Genomic DNA, 24525 nt, shown 5'->3' on the forward strand with positions numbered 1-24525 from the left:
TCCCGCCTCCACCTCCTGAGTAGCTGGGACGATAGTTTTTTTTTTCCCCCACAATATACTGTGATTGTTGTTTGTCAGTACGTGTGACCCTACTTCATTCTTTCATACCAGTGTGGCAGTCAATGCTTGTATGTGCCCTCCTTTAATTGCCCCGTCAGTTGGACATCAACGTTCTTTGTACATTTTTCTACTGGAAACAGCACTACACTCATAGTTTTGTACAATCATCTGGTTAGTGCCTGTAGTGCCTTAGGTTAAATTTCTAGCAGTCTCAGAATGCGTGGTTAAAAGAGAGTATACATTTTTAATACTTTTCCAAATTGCCTCTAAGCATCGTATGAACTTTTTTTTCACTTTTATTTTAGGTTCAGGGGTACATGTTTGTTACATAGGTAAATTGCATGTCTCGGGGGTTTGGTGTACAGATTATTTCGTCACCCAGGTAATCAGCATAGTACCTGACAGGTAGTTTTTTGATCCTTACCGTCCTCCTCCCTGGCTCACCCTCAAGTAGGCCCCAGTGTCTGTAGTTCCCTTCTTCTTGTCTGTATGTACTCAATGTTTAGCTCCCACGTATAAGTGAGAACATGTGCTATTTGGTTTTCTGTTTCTATGTTAGTTTGCTTTAGATAATGGTTTCCAGCTACATCGATATTGCTGCAAAGGACATGATTTCATTCTTTTTTATGGCTACATAGTATTCCATGGTGTATATGTACCTAATATATATATATTTTTTGAGACAGAATCTTGTTTTGTTACCCAGGCTGGCATGCATTGGCATGAACTCAGCTCACTGCAGCCTCCACCTCTGCAGCTCAAGCGATTCTCTCACCTCAGCCACCCTAGTAACTACAACTACAGTTGTGTTTCACCACACCTGGCCAGGCTTTTTTGTTGTTGTTTTGGTTTTTTGTAGAGATGGGGTTTCACCATGTTGCCCCAGCTGGTCTTGAACTTCTGTGCTCAAGCAGTCCACCCACCTCAGCCTCCCAGTGGTGGGATTATGGGCATGAGCCACCGCGCCTGGCTTCACATTTTTTTAATCGAGTCTACTGTTAATGGACATTTAGGTTGATTCTATGTCTTTGTTGTTGTGAATAGTGCTGCAGTGAACATACACATGCTTGTGTCTTATATGAATTTTTACTCAACAACATGAGATCGACCGTTTCTACTCGATGACCAACATAGACTACAGTGGAATTATTTTAAATCTTTCCAGATCTAACTGAGTAAATAATATGTTAATTTTTATTTCATTGTTTATTAGGTATAGAGCAACTTTTAACATTTTTATTGTATCTGTTTTTTAAACCCTACTTGTAAGCTAATGTGTTTATATTTCTTACTTTATAAATTGGCCATTTTCAAATTGTTTCTATTTTTTATTGATTATAGAACCCCTTAATATTAATTATTTTTTCCTTTATGTTACTTTTTGTTTGTTTGTTTTGAGACAGGGTCTTGCTCTGTCACCCAGGCTGGAGTGCAGTAGCACAATCTCGACTCACCACAGCCTTGACCTCCTGTGCTCAAATGATTCTTCTGCCTTGGCCTCCCAAGTAGCTGGGACTGTAGGCATGCACCACCATACTGGGCTAGTTTTTTTTATTTTTTATAGAGATGAAGTCTCCCTGTGTTACCCAGGTTGGTCTTGAACTCTTAGGCTCAAAGGATCCTCTGGTTTCAGCCTCCCAAAATGCTGGGATTACAGGAGTTATTTACCATGCCCAGACTGCACTATTTTTATATTTTTTACTTGGTTTTCAGTGTCTTGCTGTGCAGACTCATTAAAGTATTTTTGTTGCCACACTTATTGTTTTACGACTTTTGGATTTTACACAATACCTTCCTCATTCTCAGATCATAAGATTATTCTCTCCTGCTTTCTTCTGGGAGTTTTGCAATATATTTTTGTTTAAATTTATGTGGAATGGGTGCGGTGGCTCAAGCCTGTAATCCCAGTACTTTGGGAGGTCGAGGCAGGTGGATTACCTGCGGTTAGGAGTTCGAGACCAGTCTGTTCAACATGGTGAAACCCAGTCTCTATATAAAAACAAATAAATAAATAAATAATTTATGTGGAATTTGGGGGTATAACATTGGAGAGAGGTTGAATTTTTTTTTTCTAAGTGGGTAATACGGTTAAGCATTCTGCTATAGATACTTCATTTTTTGTTTGTTTTTGAGACAGGGCCTCACTCTGTCACCCAGGCTGGAGTGCAGTGGTGCAGTCTCAGCTCACTGCAACCTCAGCCTCCTGGGTTTAAGTGATTCCGATGTCTCAGCCTCCCAAGTAGCTAGGATAACACCACCACACCCAGCTAATTTTTTTGTATTTTTAGTAGAGACGGGGTTTTGCCATGTTGGCTAGAACTCCTGACCTTAAGTGATGTACCCACCTCTATCTCCCAAAGTACAGAGATTTAAAGGCGTGAGCCACCACACCTGGCTGATACTTCTTTTATCTAAAATTTTGACCAGTATTATTTTTCTCCTCCTTCTGTATATAAACATAGAAAACTAAAATAATTCATACATTTTTAGTTGTCTTCAGCTGATTGCCGTACATTGCTCTCTGCCTGAGAACTGAAGGCTTTGCAGGACTTTCGGAGGCCGAGGAAAGTGGATTACCTGAGGGCAGGAGTTCGATACCATCCTGGCCAACATGGTGAAACCCCGCCTCTAATAAAAATACAAAAATTAGCTAAGTGTGGTGGCAGGCACCAGTAATCCTGGCTACTCAGGAGGCTGAGGCCAGAAAATCTGGGAGGTGGAGGTTTCAGTGAGCAGAGATCACACCACTGTACTCGAGCCTTGGCAACAGAGTGAGACTCTGTCTCAAAAAGAAAGAAAGAAAAAACAGGAGGCTTTGAGTCAGGACATATTTACTTCTGTGGGGAATCTCTCCTGAATCTTGGTTAGGTCGTATGCAGATTTTTTCTTAAAAATTACTGAATCTGCCGGGTGTGGTGACTCACGCCTGTAATCCAAGCACTTTGGAGGCCAAGGCGGGCAGATCACCTGAGGTCGGGAGTTCAAGACCAGCCTGACCAACATGGTGAAACCCCATCTATTTAAAAAAAAAAAAAATTGCTGAAAGTTTAACACAGTCACAACCTTAGGCTATCTTATTTGTGTTTGTGTTTTGTGTTTTTATTACCTTATTTCTTTTTCTGTCAAAATTGTTTTCTGCAAAGAACAAAACCATGTAGTTTTATAACCCCTTCTGAGAAATACAGAATACAAAATCAGATTTTATGATAGGGCCAGGCACGGTGGGTAGCACCTGTAATCCCAGCACTCTGGGAGGCCAAGGCAGACAGATCACCTGAGGTCAGGAGTTCAAAATCAGCCTGGCTAACAGGGTGAAACCCCATCTCTACAAAAATACAAAATTATCTTGGTATGATGGTGGGTGCTGGTAATCCCAGCTCCTTGGGAGGCTGAGTCAAGAGAATCACTTGAACCTGGGAGGCAGAGGTTGCAGTGAGCTGAGTTCATCCCATTGCACTCCAGCTTGGGTGACAGGGGGAGACTCTGTCTCAAAAAAAAAAAAAAGATTTTATGATGGAATGTCTCCCACCCCTATTAAGTATTCCCCACGCTTAATGTTGCTTAAATTTGGGGAGTTTTTTTTCTTTTTTTTTTTTTTTAAGGACTTCATTTCAGGGCATCTGTTTTAAGTATGAAATATGTAGTGTGGCTGCAATGGTCTGCAAAGCATTTGTCTTTAACAAGGAAATTATGATCATCAATAATGGCAGTAGCAGCCAAGTTCCTTCCAGGCCCAGTAACCATCGTAAGAACCAACAGAACCACAAGAACTTGGTTGTTTATAGACAACAGATGAAGTCAAACATGGAACAATATCAACTGATTGTAAAGCTTGCTTAACACAAAGACTCATACATGCCTTAGATGGATGCATTTTTTTTTTTAGATGGGCGTATTTTTAACCCGGTACCAAAATAAAGCTCTTTAACAAGCATTTATTGAGTACGTCCTAGGTGAAAAGAAATGGAGCATGCACTGTGAAGTTTTTTACCCCTTGCGTTTGATTTTTAGGAGGTATATGTGTGTGTGATAGTTTATCACACTCTCTTGCTCTTTTTTATGCACTTTTTTTCCTGAATGACTCACTAGGATTAGCTATACGGTTTGATTCTGTATTTTTTGATTAACACAAAAAAGCTAACTTAATGGCAGGGTATTCAACATGAGACATAGGTCATTTTATAAGCAAGCTGATGAACTGAATCAACCACCACAGTCATTTAGTCAAGTTTCAGTGGTTTTGAACATTAGTTACCTTTTGGATTTCAATTCAAGGTGGCAATAATTCACCTATTTGCCTCGCTTTTTTCTGCCGAATTCTAATTATGTCCTTTGCTATCTGAGATGCACTTTCTGAATGAGAAATATATCTCTGCATTTCTAGAATAAAGTTAGGAATGAAGAAGATACTGTGTGACTCTTCTTTTTTTGCGTGCTGTAGACATGCAAAGCCTAGAGAAGCTATTGAAAGATGCCATTGTTTATGGTCAGCCTCGGACACGAAGGCCCTGGAAGAAAATTCTAATCCTTGTGGAAGGAATATATAGGTAATCCTGCTTTATTATTCTTACTTTTGTGAGTTGGGCCCATTAAGTCACAGAATTTTTTAACTGAATGGAACAATACTCTGGCCTCCTCTGGAAACTAAGGAGACTGTTTATAAGTCACTAAAATACCTGGAAACAGAGTCAGCATTAGAACAGAAGTCTTTTTGTCTGGTTCTTCCTTATTCTTTCCATTATACTACATAGTCCCCAAATACCCTTTCTGTTTGGGTCTTTTATTTTTCCAGTTTGTAGAGGGAACTTATATGTAGGGGCAAGGACTGGAATATGTCAAAACAAATTATATGTCAGTTAACTTTAATAAATATTTTAGGCTGAGTGCAGTGACTCACACCTGTAATCCCAGCACTTTGGGAGGTCAAGGCAGAGGTTGCTTGAGGCCAGGAGTTCGAAACCAGCTTGGGCAACATAGTGAAAGCCTGTCTCTATACAAATAAATAAATAGGCTGGGCACAGTGGCTCACGCCTGTAATCCCAGCACTTTGGGAGGCCGAGGCAGGCGGATCACAAGGTCAAGAGATCAATATCATCCTGGTCAACATGGTGAAACCCCATCGCTACTAAAAATACAAAAATTAGCTGGTCGTGCTGGCGCACGCCTGTAGTCCCAGCTACTTGGGAGGCTGAGGCAGGAAAATCACTTGAACCTGGGAGGCAGAGGTTTCAGTGAGCCAAGATTGGGTTACTGCACTCCATCCTGGTGACAGAGCAAGACTCTGTTAAAATAATAATTTTTAAAAAAAGCTGTAAAGGTTAACCAAAATAAAATATTTTTGTTTTTATTTTTATTTTTTGTTTGAGACACAGTCTCACTCTGTCACCTAGGCTGGACTGCAATGGTGCGACCTTGGCTCATCACAACCTCCACCTCCAGGTTAAAGCGATTCTCTTGCCTCATTCTCCCGAGTAGCTGGGATTGCAGGCGCATGCCACCATGCCCAGCTAATTTTTGTATTTTTAGTAGAGATGGAGTTTCACCATGTTGGCCAGGCTGGTCTCAAACTCCTGACTTCATGATCCGCCCATCTCAGCCTCCCAAAATGCTGTGATTACAGGCGTGAGCCACCGTGCCCCGGCCAAACTTTACAGCTTTTACACATATTTAACCACCTAATTTTTTTTTGTTCTTTTGTGTCATTTTAATTGCCTGTGCAATGTGATGCAAAGTCACATGTTGCCTGTAGTTACAACCTTTAGAAGAATCTGCCATGAACGTAATTCTTTTTGTCATGAATTAAGATTGCTCATGTTGGCCTGGCGCGGTGGCTCACGCCTGTAATCCAAGCACTTTGGGAGGCTGAGGTGGGTGGATCACCTGAGGTCAGGAGTTCAAGACCAGCCTGGCCATCATGGTGAACCCCATCTTAAAAAAAGAAAAAAAAGATTGCTCGTGTTTGGTGCTTGTGTGTTTTTGGTTGTTGCTGGTGTTTTTTTTGTTTTGTTTTGTTTTTTGTTTTTATTTTCTGTTTTGAAACGGGATCTTACTATGTTGCCCAGACTGGAGTGCAGTGGTGCAATCTCAGCTCACTGCAACCTCCACCTCCTGGTTCTCCTGCCTCAGCCACCTGAATAGCTGGGATTACAGGTATGTGCCACCATGCCCAGCTAATTTTTTTATTTTTAGTAGAGATGGGGTTTCACCATGTTGGCCAGGCAGGTCTTGAACTCCTGACTTCAAGTGATCCGCCTACCTCAGCCCCACAAATTTCTGGGATTACAGCCCCTCCAAAATGCTGGGATTACAGCCCTCTGAATTGCTGAGCCACCACACTCAGCCAGTGCTTATTTTATTTTATTTCATTTTATTTTATTTTATTTATTTTGAGACGGAGTTTCGCTCTTGTTACCCAGGCTGGAGTGCAATGACGCGATCTCGGCTCACCGCAACCTCCGCCTCTTGGGTTCAGGCAATTCTCCTGCCTCAACCTCCTGAGTAGCTGGGATTACAGGCACGCGCCACCATGCCCAGCTAATGTTTTTTGTATTTTTAGTAGAGACGGGGTTTCACCATGTTGACCGGGATGGTCTCGATCTCTTGACCTCGTGATCCACCCGCCTTGGCCTCCCAAAGTGCTGGGATTACAGGCTTGAGCCACCGTGCCCACCCCAGTGCTTATTTTAAAATATCCAATTTCCTTTCCCCTAGTCTTTTTTTTGGGGGGGGGAGGATTATATAATTCCATTCTTTTATTTTGCAGGTGAAGAAAACGTGTGACTTTCTTTGAGCCACACAGTGACAGATACAAATGAAAGTGAAAATTAGGAATCACAGAATCCTAGTTTATTACTTTCCTATTATTTTCCATTTCTGACATTTTTCTTCTGTTTGGGTAGTTTGTTATTTTGCCCCATGATTCTGTGCTTCCATGAGGTATCACATAGATCCAAGATTTTATAATTCTATCCATGCTGAAGTTTTATAGTCTTCAAAAGTCACTCTGTCTAGGAATACATGTTTTTGTTTGTTTGTTTGTTTGTTTTTTAAAGAGTACAGGTAATGTTTTAAACATTCATATATGAAACTCAGTGGAATTTCTTTCTGCAGCATGGGTATTTTTTTTTTTCCCCTAGTCTTTTGCCTTACCATGGTGTAATCTACCTTTGCCAGTTTAAAACCACAGATGTGGCGGGGCATGGTCACTCATGCCTGCAATCCCAGCAGTTTGGGAGACCAAGGCAGGCAGATCATGAGGTCAGGAGATCGAGACCATCCTGGCTAATACAGTGAAATCTCACTTCTACTAAATATTAAAAAAAAATTAGCCATGTGTGATGGCACGAACTTGTAGTCCCGGCTACTCAGGAGGCTGAGTCAGGAGAATCACTTGAACCCTGGAGGCAGAGGTTGCAGTGAGCTGAGATAGAGTCACTGCACTCCAGCCTGGGTGATAAAGCGAGACTCTGTCAAAAAAAAAAAAAAAAAATCACAGGTCATTATTCAGGTTTTCGTGTTAAAGAAAAAACGAAAAAAAAAAAAACAAAAAAAATCACAGGTCAGACCATTTAAAAACCAATAAACTCAGCCAGGCATGGTGGCTTATGCATATAATCCCAGCACTTTGAGAGGCCAAGGGGGTATATCACTTGAGGCCAGGAGTTTGAGACTAGCCTGGGAAACATGGTGAAACCCCCTGCTTGCTAAAAATATAAAAATTAGCTGGGTGTGGTAGGGCGTGCCTATAGTCCCAGCTACTTGAGAGGCTGAGGCACGAGAATCACTTGAACCCGGGAGTTAGAGGTTGCATTGAGCCGAGATTGTGCCACTGCACTCCAGCCTGGACGACAGAATGAAACTCTGTCTCAAGGAAAAAAAAAAAAAACAGAAGTAGTAAACTTGATGAAGTGCCAGACTCCCAGTTAGTCTCAATGTATATATGTTTATATATATTTTTTTCATGTTTTGCCAGCATGGAAGGATCTATTGTTCGCCTTCCTGAAGTGATTGCCCTCAAGAAGAAATACAAGGCATACTTGTATCTGGATGAGGCTCACAGCATTGGGGCCTTGGGCCCCACAGGCCGGGGTGTGGTGGAGTACTTTGGCCTGGATCCTGAGGATGTGGATGTTATGATGGGAACATTCACAAAGAGTTTTGGTGCTTCTGGAGGATACATTGGAGGCAAGAAGGTAAATGAGCCATGAGAATGAGTGATTAGAGATACAGTTACTGTTAACTAGATTTGGTACTTCATGCTTAGCAGATGGGGCCCTGAACTGCAATGTCCCTGAATTTGCCCGTGGTTTAGGCTCATAATACTAATGAGTGACTCTAATCTCTCCTCACTGAACTAAAGGCTGGTTCTGTTCATTGTTTGTTGTTTTCTTACTCGAGCTTCTTTCTAAGCTACATGCTGATCTGAAATATAGAATACCCTCTTGTGTGAAGGAACACACAGTGGTGCTCCCTGCTTGCCCCAGCCTTCTGTTCGGTTTGCATTGTGCTCACAGTTTCAAAAACAGTGGGGTTGTCATGGGAGCCCGTGGGAATAGCAGGTCACCTTGCCCTTGGACACAAATGAGTGGACATGGAGACAGGAAGGAAAAAGGTTGTGCCAGCTCTGGGGTACTAGAAAGCATTGTATTTTTCAGATTTTAAACTATGTAGTTGTCTCCTGGGTTTTTGTAGTCAGAAAAAAAATCATATAGTGAATTTTGATGCAAGTAAGAATCTGTGTGGCATGGTGGAAATGGTGAACCATAAGGTGGAAATGGTGAACCATAAGGACAGAGACTGGGTGTGAGTATTTCTCTGCTTGCTTTGTTAGACCTTAGGGAAAACATTTAACCTTCCAGTTGCCTTGTCAGTAAAATATAGATAAAAATGGCTAGCTTGTAAGATTGTAGTAAGGGTTTAAAAAGTAATATATGTCCATGCTACAACATGGGTGCGCCTTAAAAACATTATGGTAAGTGAAAAAAATTAGTCACAAAAAGTCACATATTGCACGTTTTAAAATATGTGATATCTAGAATAAGCATAGAAACAGAAAGTAGATTAGTAGCTGCTGGAGGCGGACCGGATGGAGAAATAGAAAGTGAATGCAGGCCGGGCGCGGTGGCTCAAGCCTGTAATCCCAGCACTTTGGGAGGCCGAGGCGGGTGGATCACGAGGTCAAGAGATCGAGACCATCCTGGTCAACATGGTGAAACCCCGTCTCTACTAAAAATACAAAAAATTAGCTGGGCATGGTGGCGCATGCCTGTAGTCCCAGCTACTCAGGAGGCTGAGGCAGGAGAATTGCCTGAACCCAGGAGGCAGAGGTTGCGGTGAGCCGAGATCACGCCATTGCACTCCAGCCTGGGTAACAAGAGCGAAACTCCATCTCAAAAAAAAAAAAAGAAAGAAAAAGAAAGTGAATGCTAATGGGTGTGAGGTTTCCTTTCAGGGTTATGGAAATGTTCTAAAATTAGTAGTAATAGTGGCACAACTCTGGATATACTAGAAACCACTGAATTGTACCTTAAAATGGTGAATTATGTGGTATGTGGCTTATATCTCAATGAAGCTGTTATTTTTAAACATTGCAACATTAGGGAAAAAATAATGTATGTCAGGTATTTGTATATGACACGGAGGAGGTGCTCATGAATGTTCTTAATTTTGCTTTAAAACTCAATATTGGGAGTCTTAAAGAATGTGTATGCTGGGCACGGTGGCTCATACCTATAATCCCAGCATTTTGAGAGGCTGAGTGGGAGAATTAAAGACTTGAGCCCAGGGAGACCAGCCTGGGCAACACAGTGGAGCTTCATCTCTACAAAAAAGTAAAAAAATTAGCTGGGTGTGATGGCACATGCCTGTAGTCCCAGGTACAGGGGAGGCTGAGACGAGAGGATTGCTTGATCCTGGGAGATCAAGGATGCAGTGAGCCATGATTACATCACTGCACTCCAGCCTGGGCAACAAAGCAAGACCCTGTCTCAGAAAAAAGGTCATTCTTTTGATAATTGATTGCCTTTTACAGAGAACTCATTTTCAGTGACTTTTAATCAGGTTTGATAGATTTTTATCTCAAATTTACCTTTTTGGTAATGCAACCAGGCTCACTTTGGAGAGTTAGTTGTTTTTTAGTGAGCTTTGTGACTGTGAACCAAAAGATAGAAAAATAATACTCTGGGATAATATTAAGTAAAATATATTTGTGCTTTCAGGTTTTTTTTTTTTTTAACTATTAATATTTTTTAGATAAAACCGTTTTATAAACACATTTTGTGTCTCCCAGATTTGTTCTGGTACATAAGCTTCTTGTGTGCACATTTTAAAGATTGGTAAAATCAAAAGATATCAGAGAGTAGGGATATACAATTGTTTTTTGAAATCTTGTAAATCAGAGTTTTACTTTATTCAGTATGGTGTCATTGGCATTCTAATGAAAGACCTTATACATTTCCATTTAATTTCTTTAACATTTATATCATTTTATACATCTCTGCATATCAGGCGGAAGTTCTAATGTCCTTAAAGTTGATGTTAGAGAACTGTTATTTAGGGGTATAAGGATGGGCTTTACAGGAACAGAGAGAGCTGCAGATGACACTTTCTGTGATACTTGGAATTAAATCATATATCTAAAAAGCAATCCAAATACCTTCTTGTTTAACCTTGTTCATTTATTTCTAACTTTTTTTTTTTTGAGACAGAGTGTCACACTGTCACCCAGGCTGGAGTGTAATCTGGGCTCACTGTAACCTCCGCCTCCCGAGTTCAAGTGATTCTCCTGCCTCAGCCTCCCAAGTAGCTGGGATTACAGATGCCTGCCTCCACACACAGCTAATTTTTGTATTTTTAGTAGAGATAGGGTTTCACTATGTTGGTCAGGCCGGTCTCGAACTCCTGACCTCAGTTGATCCACTCACCTCGGCCTCCCAAAGTGCTGAGATTACAGGCCTGAGCCACTGTGCCCAGCCATATTTCTAACTTTAAATGATAAAGTCTCCAAATTTAGAGGGATTTTTAAAAAACTAGTTTTTCTCCTATATTGTTCCATGTTTAAGAAACAAAACCAAACCTAGGAACTTTGCCATGTTTCTGACTCAGTTGTTGCCAGCAGTATGCTTTGACCATGTTGGTTGACCTTGCATCTCAGTATTAGTGTCCCTATTCCAGTGCCATTGAAGTGAGGAGTCCTCTAGAACTTAGAAGGAAAGCACTGACATTGCCAGTGAATGCAAGAATTGTCTCTACTTATCTGCCTCTGTGAACTCCCCAGGAGCTGATAGACTACCTGCGAACACATTCTCATAGTGCAGTGTATGCCACGTCACTGTCACCTCCCGTAGTGGAGCAGATCATCACCTCGATGAAGTGTATCATGGGGCAGGATGGCACCAGCCTTGGTAAGTCTTTGTTTTTTGGAAACATTGCATAAGTCCAGTTAGCAGCCAAATGTGCTGCTTTTAGAGAGTTTTTTTTCCTAAAATAAAGAGTCAGGTTTACGACTAGGCAAAGCTGGCTGGTTTGTGGTTTCCATGGACACTTTTTAGTGTGTTTGATACATACGCCATGACAACAACCCTGGCTCACTTCCTGTGGAATTTTCTTGTTTATAGATGGGAGGCTTTACTCTTACTATCCTACATACCCTCTCAACTCAGAGGTGATATGCTTCAGGGTTTTTCTTGAATTGCATAATTTTATGTGAGGTTGTAATTCACTGTTAGTGATGTTTCATTAACAGCGTAGTTAAGAGCTGCTGTTTTCATAAGTTAGTATTCCTGATTTAATGCCTTTTTAAAGAGTTTCTAATTTCACATAGATAATAAATGACATCCTGAATCAGTTTATTTTGTCTTTGATGGGATTTGTAGTCCCAACTACATGCCTTGACTTAGATATACTACATGAACAATAAAGTGTAGTGTTCACTTTCTGACATTTGACTTTGATTCGGCATCACCAGAGGGCAGCATTGACTGCTGAACAGTGGTACTAAAAGGGGAGCAATTGGTTGTCTATTTTTACTTTAAAAAATGTTTTCATTGCACGTTATAAGAAAATAATTTCACTTGTTGCTTTTGTAATGCTTGTAAAGTCAGTTTGGCATTTGTAAAAGATTGCACATTATCAGCCGTGAGCTCTACACTGTACAGTTATGTAATACTTTGTTGTAAGATTGATTTGGTTTGGATTGAATAAAGTGGTACCTTTTGATTGGTTTACGACTGTTTTCTTTTCTCTTCTCTTCTCTTTCTTTTTTTTTTTTTTTTCCTAGACAGAGTCTTGCTCTGTCACCCAGGCTGGAGTACAGTGGTGCGATTTCAGCTCACAGCAACCTCCACTTCCCAGGTTCACAGGATTCTCCTGCTTCAGCCTCCCAAGTAGCTGGGACCACAGGAGTGTGCCACCATACCTGGCCAATTTTTTTGTATTTTTTGTAGAGGTGGGGTTTCACCATGTTGCCTAGGCTAGTCTTGAACTCCTGGGCTCAAGTGATTTGCCTGCCCTGGCTTTCCAAAGTGCTGGGATTACAGGTATGGGCCACCATGCCCAGCTGACTGTTTTCCTTTTCTTTCTTTTTTTTTTGTTTTTTTGTTTTTTTGAGATGGAGTTTCCCTGTGTTGCCCGCCCAGGCTGGAGTGCAGTGGCACAATCTTGGCTCACTGCAACCTTCGCCTCCTGAAGTTGCAATTCGAGGGAATTCAAACAGTTCTCTGTCTCAGCCTCCTGAGTAGCTGGGATTACAGGCACCTGCCACCATGCCCAGCTAAGTTTTGTATTTTTAGTAGAGACGGGCTTTCACCAACATGGTCAGGTTGGTCTTGAACTCCTGACCTCATGATCCACCTGCCTTGGCCTCCCAAAGTGCTGGGATTACAGCTGTGAGCCACTGTACCTGGCCGACTGTTTTCTTAAATCAGAATTTTGCCTTAACATTTTTTCTGGTCTGTGCTAGATCCTTGTTTTCTCTAATGAGAGATTTTTAGAAATAGTGAAGTGTGATCATTTTCAGTTTTGTGAATTAATTCCCTGAAGAAGTTGTTTTATTAATGTCGTAAAAACATTGTGGAACCTCTGAGTAGCTCCCTATTAGTAATAATTATAGCTTTATCTCCTCTCCTTCTGATGTGGTGTTAGTGGAAATAGTGTGTTTGAACCTGAGAGGTAGACATATATACACACATGTGTATACATATAGCTAGCATTTCTCTAGTTACGTCACATTGGCACATTTACTTTATTGATTGAACACACAGGTTTAGGTGACTAAGAAATGGCTAAGAGCTATCAAAGTTAACACTGGAAAATATCTTTGCCCTGTTCTACAACATGGATCTGTGTGACACGTTACCTACAGATAAATGACTTATCTGCACTAAATGATGAAATCTGGGCTGTGCTGGTAGTGAGAAAATGAAATGTGGTAAGTAGATGTTTGGGTCAGCACCAGTTTTCTAGTTTTTGCCTCTTGCCACCCCAAAGTTTAGTGCTGTGACACAACAGCCATCTGATTATGCTCACAGATGCCACAGGTCAGGAATTCTGTCAGGGCATAGCAGGGATGACTTGTCTTTGCTCCATTGTCTGGAGCTAACCTGGAAAACTCAAGTGTATGGAAATACTGAGATGGTTGGGGGTTGGCATCATCCGGAGGCTTCTCTACTCACATGTCACCTGGGCTGGAGTGACTTGGAGCCAGGCTCAGCTGAGGCTGTTGACCAGAGCATCATCATGCATGTATCCTTTCCATGTGGCTTGGGCTCCTCATAACGTTGTGACTGGGTACCCAGAAAGGATGCTTCAGAGAGAATGCATTTCAGAGAACCTGGTGCAAACCCCATGACCTTTTCTGACCTGTTGTTAACAAGCAGGTCACTAAGGCCATCTCAGATTGAAGGGATGGGGAGCTAGATTCCACCTCCCCAATGGAGGCATGTCAAAGAATTTGTGACTTTTTTTTTTTTTTGAGATGGAGTCAAAAAAGGGGAAGTACCATTCTCTTTTAAACAATCAGATCTTGAGACAACTCAGAGCAAGAACTCAATCATTACCTAAGGATGGCAGCAAGCCATTCATGAGGGATCCGCCCCATGATCCAGACACCTCCCACCAGACGCCACCTCCATCATTGGTGATCACATTCCAACCTGTGATTTGGAGAGGACAAACATCCAAACCGTATCAGTGAATATATTACTTTTACGATGAAAACTTCGTTATTGTTGAGTTCCAGAGTTGATATTGAAAGTAAGGCTTAAACACATACATAGACAGCATGCGGTTGCTTATTGTTAAATGTTTTCATCTTTTTGTGTGAAGAAATGTTGCTCTTGTGTGTGAATGCAGAGCCTTCAGAAAAAGCTGCAGCATGCAAGGGAAGGTGAGATCCAGTTTCCACGTGACTTTGTGATACTCCTTTCCCCTTCCTCCCAACCTTTTCCACATTTCCCCTCCAGTTTCTATACTTTTGCCAAGGAAGAACAGGATATGTGACTAGGTTGACAGAGTGAAAGGCAGCTTCACTAGGATCCCAGGTGAGATAATGATGAATGGAAGTTGTGCTGCCAGAAATTCTGTACCTGGAATAGGAATATTGAGTTAGCACAGGCCAGGGAGTGGGAAAAAAAATGAGGCCTAAGAAATTCTGACAAAGTCTATTAGACATTTGAAATTCTAGCTTTGACTTTACACATCACTAATCCATGTCCACTAATGGAATTTAGCTGTAATATCTACTTAAGAATCAAGCCAAAATTTTTGACCAAATAAACTAAAATTTTGTTTCTCCATTTTCCAGAACTGTGCTTTGATGTATTTTACTTCCGTTCAAAGGTGTAGTTAATAACATGCATAGCATCCAGCTTAGTATGTGACATCTAGGATCCCTTCAGTAAATTTATTGAATGAACGAATGAATAAATGCATGCATGCATGATTGGAAATACTAGAAAATCAGTGGGTTCTTCAAGTACTTTATTGTAAAATTGCTTGAATAGTTGAATGTTAAGCCAGAATAACCAAATTATGGAACCAAGTTAACTAGTTAGGTACATTTTAATAGATAAATTTTTAAATAATGACAGAACACTTAACAGAGTTTTGTACTTCTTTGTTTTGAAAGGAACTGGGCACATGCAGGCAGCTACTGATGTAGGAGAAAAAAGACTACCCTGAGCAGATTGAGGTTTAATTAAAATTAGGTTTGGCTCCTTTGAATTAATTCTGGTAATAGACTTGTTAATGAGGTGTTACATGATCACCTTGAGAATACCAGAGAACTGAGACGCTTTAAAAAAAAAAAAAAAAGGCATTCCAGGATAGTTCAGTGGTACTTGCCTGGAGGCCCAGCTACTCAGGGGGCTGAGGTGGAAGGATCGCTTGAACCCCAGAGTTCTGGGCTGTAGCGCACTGTGCCAGACACTGCATCAAGTTCAGCCATCAGTATGATGACCTCCCAGAAGTAATGGACCACCAGGTTGCCTAAGGAGGGGTGAATTGGTCCAGGTTGGAAGCCGAGCAGGTTAAAACTTCCACTTCTGATCAGTAGTGGGATTACACCTGTGAATAGCCACTGCACTCCAGCCTGGGCAACATAGTGAGACCTTGTCTCAAAAAAGAAAAGAAAAGAAAAGAAAAAGCATTCCAGGATTCCTATGCAGAAGGGTTAGAAGTGTTGAAAAAACACAGCCTTACTGTGAGGGGGCCTAGATAGAGACTTTTCCTGCCTGTCCTTGGGGGCTGACGGCTTTTAACCGTCCCACCAAGCACCATGCTTGCTGAGCCCAGGAACGTTTGGGTGTTGACTTTTTTCTTTATTGTGTTTTAAAGTAATTTATTTTACATTAGAAATTCATCAAAATATATATTAAGTTTTCTGGTAAGCACAGTTTTATTCTTACATACACTATAGCAGTTTATCTTATACTGGGAATCAGACTAGATTCCTCCTGTTTTGTGACTTTCCGCCTAGAATGCTATTGTTTAAAAAAAAATACTTACTTCACCATTTGGTAAACATTTATCAAGCAACTACTTTACAGAGTGGTAGATACGCGGAGTGGTAGATGCAGAGTTGAACAATAGGTGATCTTTCCCTTTGAAAAAACAGTCCCAGTAGTAGAGGTAAGATTCCTGGCAAGAACTAGTCTCAGAGCCATGGATAAATTCTTCCTTTGTTCAGCTGTGTTTTCTTAATTTCCTCCTCCTCTCTCTTCTACAGCCTCCTCCTTCACTCACTCCCACTCCTCTAAAACCTTAAACTTCCTCAAAACCAGCTAATTTTTTGAAACAAACTCCTATCTTAGATTTCTTATATAACTTTCTATATAAATTGAAATTTTTCTGTGGATACTATCACTCTAGTAAATGACCAACAATCAAAGAAAAAGAAAAGATTTTCCTTTTGTAAAGTAGCTTCTTCATTATTGAGCACAAGAGGCATTTTAACCAATGGCTTAAGCTTTCTGAAATTGCAAGCAATATGACCACCTTACAGGTGGTGATATATGAGCTCACATAAGGGGCAAGTTTACTCAATATCTTGTCTCCAACTAGAATGTAGCTTTTCTAACTCAATCTGCTTCTAATTCTGAGACTGCATGACGATAGTTAGAATTTTATTAAAACAGACTATTTTATAATCTGTAATTTTCTGCTAATTTTCCAAAGTTTAATTTTGAGTAATCAGCCCAAAAAATGAAAGCCCTTTTTGGACATTTGCCTTCCTGTTTTCTCCCCATGTATGAGTAACCCCTTTCACCACCTTTCTGCTTCAGAAATCTATTCTGAATACTCAAGAGCTTTTGCAACATGGTGTATCTATTTTTTATTCCACTGCTATTTCTTTCTTCCAAATCCAGATGCTATTAAAACTTTCTTGCAATAAGAGCAGACTCTCCTTTTGTGTCTTATTTCAGAGTTAGTTTACAGCTAACTATTAAGGTGCCCACAGGCTCACGCCTGTAATCCCAGCACTTTGGGAGGCAGGCAGATTACCTGAGGTTGACTGACATGGAGAAACCCCGACGCTACTAAAAATGCAAAATTAACCAGGCATGGTGGCACATGCCTATAATCCCAGCTACTCAGGAGTCAGAGGCAGGAGAATTGCTCGAACCCGGGAGGCAGAGGTTGCAGTGAGTGGAGATCACACCATTGCACTCCAGCCTGGGCAACAAGAGCAAAACTCCATCTCGAAAAAAAAAAAGGTGCTTACAGGCAGCAGGCTGGAAGCTAACCTTTGCACAAATGTAGGCTTGTTCACTGTGTAGAATATTGTTCTTCCTATGAAACATAAATAGTTTAAGTGTGTTCTTTTGGGATAGGAAAGGAGCCCTGGACTAGATGTCCCTCATTTTGGAGATGTGGTAAGATGCTATGAGGAAACTAAGCTCTTAAAATACTGCAAGTCAAATTTTGTGTTTTTTTTAAAGATTGAAGTGGATAAATTAGTTTTATTTAATAGTAACATTTGTCTTGTAATTTTAATTTAATTTTTAATTTTTAAAAATTAAATTTTTTTTTTTAAGATGGGGTTTCACGATGGTGGCCAGGCTGGTCTTGAACTCCTGACCTCAGGTGATCCACCCTCCTCGGCCTCCCAAAGTACTAGGATTACAGGCGTGAGCCACCACGCCTAGCCTAAAAATTTTTTTGAGATGGAGCCTTGCTCTGACACCCAGGTTGGAGTGCAGTGGCACGATCTTGACTCACTGCAACCTCTGCCTCCCACGTTCAAGCAATTCTTCTGCCTCAGCCTCCCAAATAGCTGGGACTACAGGCGCCCACCATCATGCCCTGCTAATTTTTTGTATTTTTAGTAGAGACAGGGTTTCACCATGTTGGCCAGGCTGGTCTTGAACTCCTGACATCAAGTGATCCACTTGCCTTAGTCTCCCAAAGTACTGGGATTCCAGGCATGAGCCACCATACCCAGCCTTCAGTTTTTATTTTCGATTTATGGGGTACATTGTACAGGTTTGTTATAAGAGTGTCTTGTGTGATGCTGAGGTTTGGAGTACAATTGAACCCATCACCAGGTAGTGCACATTGTACCCAATAGGTAGTGATTTAACCCTTATCCTCCCACCTCCCCAACCCCTCCACCCCATAGTCCCCAATGTCTTTTGTTACCATCTCTTTATGTCCATGTGTACCCAGTGTTAAGCTTACACTTATAAGTGAGAACATGTGGTATTTGGTTTTCTTTTTCTGCATTAATTCATTTAGGATAATGGCCTCCAGCTGCATCCATGTTGCTGCAAAGACATGATTTTGTTATTTTTATGGTTGTGTAGTATTCTGTGGTATGTGTGTATACCACATTTTCTTTATCCAGTCCACTGTTGATGGGCACTTAGGTTGATTCCCTGTCTTTGCTATTGTGAATAGTACTGCAGTGAACATGTTAGTGCAACTGGGTGCAGTGGCTCACACCTGTAATCCCAGCACTTTGGGAGGCTGAGGCGGGTGGGTCATGAGGTCAGGAGCTCACAACCAGCCCTCACCAACATGGTGAAACGAAAATACAAAAAAAAATTAGCCAGGCGTGGTGGCATGCACCTGTAAATTCCAGCTACTCAGGAGGAGGCTTAGGCAGGAGAATTGCTTGAACCCTGGAAGTGGAGGTTGCAGTGAGCCGAGATTGTTCCACTGCACTCCAGCCTGAGTGACAGAGCAAGACTCCATCTCAACAACAACAACAACAACAACAAAGAACATATGAGTACATGTCTTTTTGGTAGAACAATTTATTTTTTGAGGTAAGCATATACTCCCATAATGGGATTGCTGGGTCGAATGGCAGTTCATTTTTAGTGCTTTGAGAACTCTCCAAACTGCTTTCCACAGTGGCTAAACTAATTTACGTTCCCACAAACAGTGTATAAGCATTTCCTTTTCCCTGCAGCATCATCGTCTGTTATTTTTTTACTTTTTAATAGCCATTCTGACTGCTGAGAGATGGTACCTCAGTGATTCTGATTTGCGTTTCTCTGATAATTAGAGATATTGAGCATTTTTTTATGTTTGTTGGCCACGTGTGTGTTTTATTTTGAAGTGTCTGTTCGTGTCCTTTTCCCACTTTTTAATGGAGTTCCTTGGTTTTTGCTTATTGATTTAAGTTCCATATAGATTCTGGATACTAGACCTTTATCAGATGCATAGATTGCAAATATTTTCTCCCATTCTATAGGTGCCTGTTTACTCAGCTGATAGTTTCATTTGCTGTGCAGAAGCTCTTTCATTAGGTCCCACTTGTCAATTTTTATTTTTGTTGGAGTTGATTTTGAGGACTTAGTCATAAAATCTTTACCAAGGCCAGTGTCTAGAAGTGTATTTCCTTTTTATAGTCTGAGGTCTTACATTTACACGTTTAATCCATCTTGAGTTAATTTTTGTGTAGGTAGTTAATTTTTTGTATAGGTGATAGGTAGGTATCCAGGGTCATTCTTGTGCATACATACACAGTTGCCAGTTATCCCAGCACCACTTAATAGGGAGTCCTTTCCTATTGCTTATTTTTGTCAACTTGTTGAAGATCAATTGGTTATAGGTGTGTGGCTTTATTTCTGGGTTCTCTATTCTGTTCCATTGGTCTATATGTCTGTTTTTGTACAGTACCATGCTGTTTTGGTTATCATAGTATTGTAGTATAGTTTGAAAATGGATAATGTAATGCCTCCAGCTTTGTTCTTTTTGCATAGGATTACTTTGGTTATTCAGGCTCTTTTTTGATTTCTTATAAATTTTATAATAGTTTTTTCTAATTCTTTGTAAAATGATGTTGGCAGTTTGATAGGAATGGCATTGAATCTGTAGATTGTTTTGGGCAGTGTAGCCTTTTTAATGATAGTGATTCCTCCAATCCAATCCATGAGCACGGAATGTTTTTCCACTTGTTTGTGTCATTTGTTTGTGCTGATTTCTTTCAGCAGTGTTTTGTAACTTCTCCTTGTAAAGATCTTTTACTTCTTTGGTTAGATATAGTCCTAGCTTGTGTGTGTGTGTGTGGCCATTATAAATGGAATTGTGTTCTTGATTTGGCTCTTACCTTGAACATTATTGGTCTATAGAAATGCTACTGATTTTTATATATTGATTTTGTATCCTGAAACTTTACTGAAGTAATTTATCAGGTATACAAGCCTTTTGGTGGCATCTTTAGGGTTTTCTAGGTATAGATATTGTCAGTGAAGACAGAAATTTGACTTTTTTTTCTACTTAGATGCCTTTTATGTCCTTCTCTTGTCTGATCACTCTGGCAGGGACTGCTGTAAATTTAAGTATTTTCCCCCCACAATTTGATTTGTTCAGTTACTGTTTACCTGAAACATAGGACCTTTACTTGAGTCTTTTCTTCTTATCACTTTGTTTGTTTATTTTTTTGCTTTTTGAGAAGGAGTCACACTCTGTCACCCAGGCTGGGGTGCAGTGGCAAAATCTTGGCTCACTGCAACCTTCACCTCCCCGGTTCAAGCAATTCTTCTGCCTCAGCCTCCGGAATAACTGGGACTACAGGTGCATGTCACCACACTGATTTTTATGTTTTTAGAGACAGGGTTTGTGTTAGTAAATGGGGTTTGTGTTAATAGGGACGGGGCTTCACTATGTTGGTCAGGCTGGTCTTGAACTCCTGACCTCAGGTGATCTACTGCCTTGGCCTCCCGAAGTTGTCACCTATGGTTTTTCTGATTATCTAAATATTTTATTTGTATCTATCTCCCTTCCACCTACTTTGGCAGTAGAGTGAGGTGTTAAAGAAAAAATTATCCCTGGCACTTGTTAAATAGGATAAGGCAGACTTCTTCATTCAAGGGGGCCATGGTGATAAGTATAGGGACCACTGCAATGGCATCTTCCAGTGCGGTAGAGAGGGTGGGCTGCAGTCTGACTCCAGTAAGGACAGGTGAAGATTTACAGCCAAGTGGGTGGGAGTGAGTGGATAGAAAAATCCCAAGAGGAAACATCTGGGGTAAGGGAGATGCTTGCCTTCAGCATTCTTGTTGAAAGTAGGCCTGGGTGATAAGAAACCAGGGGTAGTCAGGTAGGGGATTTTCTCTAACCTGACTTAGCAGGATTATTGCTCAAACTGGATTCTACAAGAATAGAGAAGGAGGGCCAAGGTCAGGACCTTACCAGAAAGGACTCCGAGAGGAGCCTGACTCAAGTTTGGTCCAAGGAGAGAGTCTTTGCCAGAGGTTCAGAAGGACCTTATTAACATGAACTCTTTAAAGCCCCTGTTCTCAAACTTTGTCCATGGACCACCTGCATCAGAGATACTTTTAGTACAGTGGTTCATTCCTTGCTTACACAAAGGAAAGCTTAAAAAAACGTGCCAGTGTCAGAGACCTGCTGCAGACTCATTGAATATCTCGAGGTGAGGCCTCCCTGCCATGGCATGGTGTCATTTAAAAGCACCCAGGTGCTTCTAATATAATGCCCCAGTTCAGAACCACTGCTGTAGAGCCTGATAAAAATTAAGATTCTAGTTTGTTTCACCCACACCACTGAGTCTTGGTGGATGAGGCCCTAGAATATGCATTGAAAGGAAAACTGGGCATGGTGGCTCATACCTGTAATTCTAACATTTTGGGAGGCTGAAGCTGGAGGATCACTTGAGGCCAGGAGTTTGAGACCAGTCTGGGTGACATAGTGTGAGACTCTTGTCTCTAAAAAAAATTCTAAGGCCGGGCGCGGTGGCTCAAGCCTGTAATCCCAGCACTTTGGGAGGCCATGGCGGGTGGATCACGAGGGCAAGAGATCGAGACCATCCTGGTCAACATGGTGAAACCCCGTCTCTACTAAAAATACAAAAATTCAGCTGGGCATGGTGGCGTGGGCCTGTAATCCCAGCTACTCAGGAGGCTGAGGCAGGAGAATTGCCTGAACCCAGGAGTCGGAGGTTGCGGTGAGCCGAGATCGCGCCATTGCACTCCAGCCTGGGTAACAAGAGTGAAACTCCGTCTCAAAAAAAAAAAATTCTAAAAATAAGCCAAGTGTGGTAGTGCACATCTGTAATCCTAGCTACTTGAAAGGCCAGGACAGGGGGATCGCATGAGCCCAGCTATGATCACGCCACTGCGTTCCAGCTTGGTGAGGAAAACCTATCTCTAGAAAAAAGAAAAAAAGGAGGGTTATCTTTTTTTTTTTTTTTTTTGACTTGTTTACCTCAGAGACAACTAAAGCAACTCTACTGATTGATGGCAATTGAAAAAGGAAAAGAAATTGGAAGTCAAGATATATAAATGAGGGAAATGTTTGGCTTGTAAGACAGGAGTTTGGTGGCAGAGCTAAGTTGCCATTTTTGGTTGTTTCTGGAACTCTGAATGCCTGGGGTGCTGACACTGCCTTCTGGACAGCTGATGATTCTTGCTGATTGAATCAGCGGCATAGGTGGAGAAGTTAGAAACCAATGAAGTGCAGGAGAAAAACAGAACTAAGTATTCAGAGATCTGTGGTCATGATTCTTAAGGCTAGTTGGAATTAATTATTTTTGTTTTACTTTTCTTGGCTACTTATATTTTTATAACCTATTAATTCTCAAATTCTTTAGTACATAAAGAGTCCTTGGTGTTTGCAAGCACTTGTATTGTTAGCAATAAAAATGGCCTTGCCCCCTTTTTAAATGTTTAATATTAGTTGTTTTGTGAAACTCTGATTGTCTTATTGTCTTACCTTCTACCTCTAAAACTGTTAATTTAAATCCAAGCCAAGCCTTTATCAGAGATTAGCTTTACTTGCTAGCCATCATCACCTGTGGGTAGATACATTACTACACTGTTCACACTCGTTATCTCTTTAATTCTCAGAGTAGCCTGTGATATGCTCCAACCCCAGCAGAGGTCAGTAGAATAGTCTTTCTGAGGCCGAGGTGGGTGGATCACTTGCGATCAAGAGTTGGAGACCGGCCTGGCCAACATAGTGAAACCCCACCCCTACTAAAAATACAAAAATTAGCCGGGTGTAGTGGCCCACGCCTGTAATCCTAGCTACTCAGGAGGCTGAAGCAGGCGAAGAGCTTGAACCCAGGAGGCGGAGGTTGCAGTGAGCTGAGAACATGCCACTGTGCCCCAATCCAGGTGACAGAGTAAGACTTGGTCTCAAAAATAAACAAATAAACAGTCAAACAAACAAAAGACTTTCTGTGCTGCCTGTGGGTTGGCATCAGTTAAAACTCAGTTCCTTGCTCTTTCAAAGGTATGGCCTCTTTTCTGCCTTCGGTGGAGGGCCCTCTGTTTCTGGTTGTGCATTAGCAACCGTTTTTTTAAACTTCTGATTATATTGAATCAACAACTTTAAGCTTGGCCCCTGCATCCTGTGACAGTCCTCAGGAAATCCTAGTTTCTGGCATTGAAATGAATTAAAGGATTAAGCCACAAGAGAGTGGAAGTGATAAACCGTGCTTTTAAAAGGAATTTACTGTGCAGTACTTGGTGTTAGCAAAAGCAGCTCTAGTTCTTGCAGGGAGATAAGAAACCAAGGGCCTGCTTTAGAACAGTATCCCTAGGGTATGAAGAGGCAGATCTGTTTGCTTTGATGTTCTTTAGCTTTAGCTTGACAGTTGCCCCGGCTGAGCACTTTGATATTTGTCAATAGTCTAGCAAAATAGGGGTTATATCTTGGAGATGGTAAACCTAGTTCCCTTTCACGTTGCTTCAGTGTTAAAAAAATTACTGAACTCTTGCTTCCTGGAAGTCCTTTGTAAATCTCTCTTTTACAAGACTGTTCACTGGGACATGGAAATGCCTTCCCTTGTAAAGAGCCTGTTGAAGGTCCATTTATTTACTTGTACTTAACAGAAAGATTTTCCAGTACCATTTGGTTAGGACTTACGGGAAACTTGTTAAAATCAGTCTGTCCTATCTTTTAGCTAGTGTTTCTTTTATTTTCATTTTGAGCTTTTATTTTTATTTATTTATTTTTTTTGAAACGGAGTTTTGCTCTTGTTACCCAGGCTGGAGTGCAATGGCACGATCTCGGCTCACCGCAGCCTCCGCCTCCTGGGTTCAGGCAATTCTCTTGCCTCAACCTCCTGAGTCGCTGGGATTACAGGCACACTCCCCCATGCCCAGCTAATGTTTTGTATTTTTAGTAGAGACGGGGTTTCACCGTGTTGACCAGGATGGTCTCGATCTCATGACCTCGTGATCCACCCGCCTCGGCCTCCCAAAGTGCTGGGATTACAGGCTTGAGCCACCACGCCGGGCCCATTTTGAGCTTTTAGATAAGATTCATTATCTTTCTCTGAGATAATGTGAAAAAAAACAAAAACAAAAACAAAAAACAGAAGAAATAGGGCTGGGCGCAGTGGCTCAAGCCTGTAATCCCAGCACTTTGGGAGGCTGAGGCGGGTGGATCATGAGGTCAAGAGATCGAGACCATCCTGGTCAACACGGTGAAACCCCGTCTCTACTAAAAATACAAAACATTAGCTGGGCATGGGGGCGCGTGCCTGTAATCCCA

At 41.3% G+C, this 24525-nt stretch overlaps 1 protein-coding gene across 1 annotated transcript in view; it reads left to right on the forward strand.

The window, feature by feature from the left end:
• Positions 1-24525, forward strand: part of SPTLC2 (serine palmitoyltransferase long chain base subunit 2) — a 122240-nt gene that overhangs the window by 54537 nt on the left and 43178 nt on the right. The window contains exons 7-9 of the mRNA XM_017528537.2: positions 4502-4607; positions 8033-8252; positions 11336-11462. Coding sequence (XP_017384026.1) covers positions 4502-4607; positions 8033-8252; positions 11336-11462 — 453 coding nt within the window. The remainder of the gene's footprint in view (positions 1-4501; positions 4608-8032; positions 8253-11335; positions 11463-24525) is intronic.

Source organism: Cebus imitator, unplaced genomic scaffold, assembly GCF_001604975.1.
Source record: "Cebus imitator isolate Cc_AM_T3 unplaced genomic scaffold, Cebus_imitator-1.0 Scaffold54, whole genome shotgun sequence".
Classification (NCBI taxonomy): domain Eukaryota; kingdom Metazoa; phylum Chordata; class Mammalia; order Primates; family Cebidae; genus Cebus; species Cebus imitator.